At 40.0% G+C, this 8179-nt stretch overlaps 1 protein-coding gene across 1 annotated transcript; it reads left to right on the plus strand.

Moving 5' to 3' along the window:
- Positions 1 to 4940: 4940 nt before the first annotated feature.
- LOC138599776 (islet amyloid polypeptide) lies at positions 4941 to 7704 on the plus strand. Its single transcript, XM_069671533.1, has 4 exons — positions 4941 to 4990; positions 6433 to 6528; positions 7000 to 7140; positions 7253 to 7704. Exons 2-4 carry the CDS (start codon positions 6449 to 6451, stop codon positions 7425 to 7427), a joined length of 396 nt encoding a protein of 131 aa, XP_069527634.1. The 5' UTR covers positions 4941 to 4990; positions 6433 to 6448; the 3' UTR covers positions 7428 to 7704.
- The last annotated feature ends 475 nt before the right edge of the window (positions 7705 to 8179 follow it).

The following is an 8179-nucleotide window of genomic DNA, read 5'->3' on the forward strand; positions in this document are numbered from 1 at the left end:
AGAGGTGGGAGGTTCAACTCCTGTTACAAGCTCGAGTTTGTATGAGTCACTCACGAAAGAGAGTCAGGTTTTCGAGTCACTTGAGAAACTTGAGTCAAATAGTAGAAACAAGCAACAAAGTGGTTGTTTTTCTCACAGAGCTAGGCTTATACGGTGGTCTCACCTCAAATCGGTAGTTTGCAGTGGCAAGTAGCGGGTAGGAGGGGTGAGTCAGTGAACGGGTTAGTGGAGATGCGGACCGGTGACTCCCAAGTCAGTAAAAAGAGTTGTTCATTTTAAACAATTGACTTATGACTCTCACATCACTAACAATAACTTTATTGATCCCCAAAGGGACATTCACTTGTCATGCATCTCATCTACCATTTAGGATTAAAAAGTCTGATGGCTGTGGGTACAAAAGATCTATATCTCTCCGTCCTGCAGCGAAGAGAGAGGAGCCGTCCACCACCGTTGTTTCTTTGGTCCATCAAGGTGTGATGAAGTGGATGATCCATGTTGTTTAGAATGCCCTAAACCTTCTTCACATGATTGAAGTCTCCTGTAATTAAAAGTGCCTCAGGATGTTTAGTCTGTATCCCGGCAACTATTTAATGGAGAACTTCACATAGAACTTCAGCAGTCGCCTTGGGTGGGATGAACACCAGTTTTGCTATGATATAACTGAATTCTTGATGGTCGCATACCAACTGCCAATAATTCAGTATCTGGACAACACATCTTCTCCTTGAAAGCAACATGGGCAGGATCACACCATCTCTGATTCACAAATAAAGCCAGACCCCCTCCTTCTCTCTTGCCACTAGCTTTAGCATCTCTGTCTGACCGTTAGAGAGTGAAGCCAGGTAGATCCACGCTGGAGTCTGAGATGTTTTGATTCAACCAGGTTTCACCATAAGAGAAAACTGCACTCACGGTATACTTTCTGAGCCTTCACCAACATCTCCAGCTCATAACTTTTGTTGGGCAGAGAGTTAAATGGTAAATGGACTGTACTTATATAGCGCTTTTCTAGTCTTTGCGACCACTCAAGCTGCTTTTACACTACATATCACATTCACCCATTCACACACTGATGGCAGAGGCTGCTACGTCAAGTGCCCAACTGTCAATCAGATATCACATTCATACCCGTTGGCTATGCCACCGGGAGCAATTTGGGGTTCAGTGTCTTGCACTAGGACACTTGGGCATGTGGCCTGAGGGAGCTGGGGATCGAACCTTCGACCTTCCGATTGAAAGACGACCGACTCTACCACTGATTACTATGTCTGAAAGATATCAGTGGTATAATTAACACAACTGCATATTTAAAGGTATAATAAATAAGATTTCTGGGCCCTCCTCCTGAAGCACACTCTCTCGTGCAAGAACATGCCCACCCTGCCGAGCTAACACCGACATCATCACGGTTACCTTTGCGCTAGCATGCTAACCACCGGTTACCGTTGCGCTAGCATGCTAACTTGGGTTAGCTTGTCCTACCCTTTTTGAGGCACCTACCTGTCCAACAGAAAGAAGGCCAACTCTGCATCGCTCTTTTACCATGTTGCCGGTCTGAATGGGGCCCAGTTGCTAATTTGAACCACAACAGCGCCCCTCCTGAAAACGTCCCATGCAAGGCAAAACCAAAGCACATATATAGAGGCCCATAAGTGACGATTTATATTATATTTGTAAAAGTCTATATTTCATTTTTCTAGGACAATCCTACTTATTATACCATTAAGCAATATTTGTCAGAAAAAAACAACAGCTTTCCTGACTAAGGAGTCATTCATTTCAATGAAATTAATTAACAAACAACTGCTATTTGTTCTCCCAGTTCAGGTAGGTGTTGATGACGGTAACTGTTTATTTCTGACTGCGGATGCATCACGGGCCATAAACTCTGGTTATATGTTTGGGAGACGGGTTCTCTCTTAATTAAACAGGCTGTTATTCAACCAGGATATCTGTGGCCATCAGTTGGAGTTGCATTCCTCCATTTTTGCATAGGTAGTACAACATTAGAAACAATAAAAGTTTAGTGATTATTGGAGACCAAATATCTGTAACCTTTCCTGGCACCAGCGACTTACCTGCTAATTCCCCGGTGACTTTCGAACCTATTTATGTCCATTGCAAGAGGAAAAGCCACATTAAGCTTGTGTATTGGAGCACAAATCTCTGAGCTGAATGGAAAAATAGAAACAAAGCTGCACTTCCTGCTTATGAAACAAGAAGACTTAGACTTAGACTTAGACTCAACTTTATTGATCCCTTTGGGATGACTCCCTCTGGGAAATTCAGTCTCCAGCAGCTTATACAGTACAATACAATAGGAAAGAATCAGCACACAGAGGGTAAAAAATAAAGATCAAAATATATATATCTATCGATATATATATATATATATAAAAAAGTACAAAATGTTGTAATAAGAACGTCTGATACCTTAAGGATTGCAGAAGTCCTCTCAACTCACTGTAAACTGAGGGTTTGTTGTGTTATCAGTGGCTTTCTCTCTGTGACAGATCAGGAAAATGAGCTGCCATCTATATAACACCTGGCTTGCAACAGTAACCAAAGTAATCCAAGGGGCATATTTCCCAAGACTAAAGTTTATAAAAATAGACTTAAAATCCTACACGTACCACCCACTCTCTTCTGTTTCTCTACCTACTCTCTCTTTTCTTCTACCCTGTCCTTTCTCTCATGATCAACACTTATTCAATAATAAGTCAATTGTTTATAACGATCACCTTGTGTTCTCTACAGAAATCAGTCAGGGAAAGGTGGAGTAAATCAAGGCATAACTTTGACTCCTAAAGTAGCTTATAGTATACATACAAAAAGTGGAGAAATTTGAAACATTTCCAGTCATTGTCTCTTTGTCTGCAATTGCTGCAGCTTTTCTTTGGAATCTTACAGGAAATGCAGGGAGGTGTTATTTGGGCCTTGGTGGGTTTGGGGGTGTTACGTGTCCATTAGGACTGCACTAAAGATCTCTGTTAGCTCACAACTGTGGTGAAAACCTCCAGTACTTACCAGCAGCCTGTGGTGGCTTCCTTCCACTGAGCCTGTGGCATGATCTTTATGTTCATCAGAATTATGGTCATGGTAATCATTCCAAACTGAATATATTCTCCTCCTGCATTCACTGATAATGACTTTTTCATACTAGCACTTTCATTCAGCCATGTCGGATATCACTGCTTCTATCATGCAATATTTCATGTGTACAGTGGACGTTCTGTTTGATCCAAACAAAGCCTTGTGTCAGCTGACAAACCACCTCCTGTGAAGCACATGCTTTTTCCAGCTACCAGAAAGTAACAGTGAAAAATAATTTTTCAGCAAAAGTTGACATTTTTATCGTTTAAAGTGGGCGTGACATGAAAGGTTGATGTCATGTATTTCCAGGCATCAATCAGAGTTTAGTCACTTTCGATTCAAACTTACTGGCAACAAGGGGGAAGGTGGAAAAGAGATAAACACTTCCATCACCTTTTGAAACAATGTATGCTATTTCTGCAGCTGAACAATACCAAAAGACGAAGTTGGATGAAGTAGCGAAGTAGCATTGGATCATGAACATGAATAAGGCAAAATCATATACATGGACAGGTAATGCATTTAAGTTAACTACATTACGATTTGTCATGTTTACTCATATCATGTTTCGTTCTAATTAAGTACTTGCTCTAGCTAATGTAAAATTAACTTGCTAACTCAGCATTTGACAACTAAGCAAACAATAGTAATTTGCCGACTTCCTCCCTCACGCTGGGTTTAACCATTGTTTTTGTAATGTTTATACCATCCTGTTACATATTAAACCTTTAAGGTGACTCCTTTTGTACCAAACTGTTGCCAATTTACACATCCAGTGGAGACAGAGACACATTAGCGCACAAGATAGTTGCTAACCCGGCGGTCAGGTAGCGTAACGAGTTTTTGGAGTCTTTCTTGATGCAAGATGTCTTCTCGTTGTCTACGCAAGATATCCTGCATCATGAAAGGCCCATCTCATCCTGCCCATCATCTGTTTGACCCCCTGACCTCAGGGATACGCTACAGATCAATCAAAGCAAAACAGACTCATGAAAAGCTGTTACCTCAAAGCCATCACTACACTGAACACTGCACCGAAGGCATCAATGACAAAACATTGTAAAATGCTGTGAACTTTATCTTATTTATTATAACATATAAGTGCAATATTCCTGTTTTTATAAAAGCAATAGCTGAAGGACACCAAAGCACACCCTATAGAGCTGAGAGATTTGGGTGTTATTTCCCTTTGGGTTTGTCACAAGCAACACCATTAAATTGTGTTGATAAAAATATTGATAGCAGCTTTAAGGTTACAGGAACGCACCCTCTCTCAAACTAGTCAGAGATGCAGGTCACGCATTTGTTACTCTCAAGTTTTTTCATCACGTCATTAATTAGTACTTTCTCAATTGTTTGTGACGTGTCCCATCAAAATAATGAGACACCATTAATTATAAATGATAATTCATCTACACATATATTATTCATCGTTGATGCAGCCCAGAGGGAGGAAGCAGGGCCAGAGTTTGGCGACCTAAAACTTTGTCTCAAGGTAAATGGGAGGACAGCTTTCTTCTCCCTGGTGAGGGTTTATGGTGGGTCAGACGCTGGTGACAATGATGATGAAGGTGGTGACGAGGATGGTGACGTACAAAGATTTGTGTGTCGAATTTGTGTGAAAATTTGAATATTTTGTGTATTAAGGTAGAGCTTAGTGTGTATGACATACATAAGACCGCTATTGGTCTTCCCTACATCCCCACACACCCCTTCTCCCCCCTCGTCCTCCCCACTCTGTGTAAATGAAAATGCAAAGCTATATTTGGACAGAGCTGATGTCAGAGCCGATGAGCCTATAACTGTTGCAGTCAGTTTGTGTGACAGTCTGACAAACCCTGGACTGCTCCAGTGACGGCTGGGATCTGCTGGCTGCTGGCTAATACATAAGAAAGTAAGTACTCCGTCTCTCTTAAGGTCTTTGTTTGGTTTTTATAGAGGATATGTGTCTATAATAAATAGGGTGCTACAGGAAAGGTATAGTGTTTTTAGTTTGCATTGAGTTTGAATAGGATATTTTTGCTCTTTTGAGATTTTTCTTGGATCTTTAAAATGTTGTGTGACTGAGTTAAATTTAGGTTCCTAAGTATTTCCAAAGAGACCAAATATGCAATATAACAATATACTGAGAAAATTCAATCAAAAGCCATCAAATGTTTACATGTGTAAATATATTTCACTCACAAGTATGATTTACAGAAAGGATAATGCAGCACTACAGCTTGTGCACACAGAATACACTCACACTTTATAAGTTACACTTGTGTTTCTAAACTGATCCAACAACAACAGCTGTTGTTGTGCTGTCAGGAAGTTATTGTACTTTTTTTTTGTACTATTATTGAGGTTGTAGATTTTAGGGGGTGGTGAACTGGACTACATGATATTAAGAGGTTTCCAAATATTTGGTCTAACCATTCCATACAGGAGAAGGGGCCGAATATTTGAAGCATCTTTCAATTAAACACACTGCAGTTAACAGGCATAAAACATATTCAAAATTAAAAAGTTTGTCAAAGTAGAATCCATGACTCAGCTGTTGTTTTGTATAACATTAAATATTACATTGGCTGGTTAGTGTACATACTGTACATATGATGTCAAAGGAGATTTTATTAGGAGAAATATTAGTTCCATATAGTCAATTCCGAGGATTTGCTACTTTAATGTAATAAAAAAATGTTAATATCTTTGAGTTTTGGACAAACTGACAAAAAATGTTAAGTGGATTTTTTAATAGATATTAGGGAAATTCATGAAAAAAAAAAAAGGTAATACAACAATAACAATGATAATTGTTGAAAATAATTATTTGCAGCCCTATTTGTAATTATAAATTAGGTGCCAGAAAAAAATGTATATACCATCAGACTAACTGTTTGCTGTTTACTGTTTAATTGCTTGGTATTTGCTGTTGGATTATTGTCACAGAATCACTGAGTTCTGCTTTAAATTAGACTAAAGATGAATTAATGATTGTTTAGAATTGACACTCCCTGTAACGACGACTTGTCAAATTCAGAATTTCCTTATAAACCAACACCAAAATCCCTGCCTGAGAGGCAGAAAGACAGCAAACCCTTACTCCTGGAGCCTGTCTTCTTTAAAGTTCTGTTAGCAGACCAGGTGCACCCTGCTGAGGATCAGATTCACCTGCAGAGCTGAAACAACAGAGGGGAAAAGGGACAAACATAACAGGGAATACATACAGCTGAAACACTTAATGTCTTATTTTTTCACACCTTTTTTTTTTTATGTGCAGATAATGTGCATGTGAGGGTCTGTCTTCTCTGTAACAATAAATAAAACTCTACTGTATTTATTATGTTGATCCAGGTAATAGTCCTACATTATGTATCACCTGAGGGTGCCTGTGCTTCTCCTCGTGCTGCTTGTGTTGCTGCGCTGCGTCACCACTGCCCCAAGCCACAGGTATGTGCATTAGTACAGTATGATCAGTGACTTCTTTAGTGTGTCTGTGTAATGGCTCGTGAAAACTACATATATTTAGTGGTCTGAGATTATGTGCAGAGTTTAAACAGTAGCAGCAGGCTGCTCTGTGCTGAATCGTTGACCAAATCAGATTAGATTCCATATGAAATTACTATTGTCCTAAGTGGCAGGAAACCAATATAGGTGTCTAACCTGAGATCAGAAGACGAGCATCTGAATATCATGAAAATGGTGCTATTAGAGCGGCTGTAATGTTCTGTGTGAGGAGCAGCAGGGCTCTGATAATCCTGAGGTGGAAGCCAATTGTGCTCATCTGTGGGAAAGTGCTTCACTGTGCAACTTGTTGGGGACTAAGTGGCCACTTTTTCTTCTCACTCTTGGAACCAGTAGATGTTTTGAAGGAGGTATCATCAGCTATCAGTGTTTGGCCCTCTCCCCTCTGTGATTCAGGTACTTCAGTCCCAGCTCATCCAGCGAGCAGGAAAGTGCTTTTCCAGACAGTGACGGCTGGCTAGCTCCAGCGCTAATCTCCAACCCATTCCTCGGCCTCATAGGTACACGGCCACAAAGAGGGCTCACAGCTATGAACGGGTAAGTGTATTTACAGAAGTCAGTCTCTTCTCTTGGAAAAACAGTCCATCTATTTATGTTATTGTGTTGTCAGTATTTCCTTCATTTCCTTCACTTTCTCTTATCCTCCCAGTCACCACATAGAAAAGAGAAAGTGCAACACAGCCACCTGCGTCACCCAAAGGCTAGCAGACTTCCTGGTCCGCTCCAGTAATACTATAGGTACAGTCTACGCACCGACCAACGTTGGATCTGCCACCTACGGCAAGAGGGACCTGCTGCAGCCTCCCAGCTACCTGCCTCTCTAATCCCAACTGAGGAAGCTCCACCAGCACTCCCAGTGCTCTGATGATATAACCAGACATCTTGTGTAACAATGATTGTGAGAAGGATATTAGTAATGATGACATTGATGGAAAAAATGAACAGAGTTTTCATGTTTGATTTATAACTTTAAGAAACAGTGCCTTTAATTTAAATGGTCAATTTATTTTCAATTTTTTGTGTGTGGATCTTTTAATGCTGTTCCACAAGGGCATGATGTGCATATAAAATACAAAGTAAATAAGAAAACAAGAAATAAAAGAAAACAGATGTACAGCCATATGAAATAAATGTCTTTGCATTTTGATAATAAAATTGTGAAAAGCATTTTAAGCCACATTATTGTGTATCATGACAACCGCAGGAGCTATGAGGTGCTAGCATACCATCAGCTTCTATACGTGACATTTCTATTAAACCAATTGAGTGTACAAAATTCCAGCTCCCAGCTTGCTTTGCTATGTGTCACAAACTACAGCATTAACTGCAATAATTCAGGGTTGTAGCGTAAAAATAATTCTGTACTCCTGCATTGCCTGGGGAAATGGAGGCCTAAAAGATATTTGGTGTACAGTTAGCCTAACCTTACTGAATCACACTTTTTAGTCTGTCCACCTTGGCTTTCATGTACTCTTTCTGCACAACCTTTTTGAAGATTATGCAACCTTGCTTTCCTGCAGAGAGTCAGCTTACAAGTTTTATACCACTATCATGTCATCATAGAAAGTTAGCCAGT

Source organism: Semicossyphus pulcher, unplaced genomic scaffold (genome assembly GCF_022749685.1).
Source record: "Semicossyphus pulcher isolate SPU_LCO1_2020_fin unplaced genomic scaffold, fSemPul1.0.p SCAF_20, whole genome shotgun sequence".
In the NCBI taxonomy this organism is placed as follows: domain Eukaryota; kingdom Metazoa; phylum Chordata; class Actinopteri; order Labriformes; family Labridae; genus Semicossyphus; species Semicossyphus pulcher.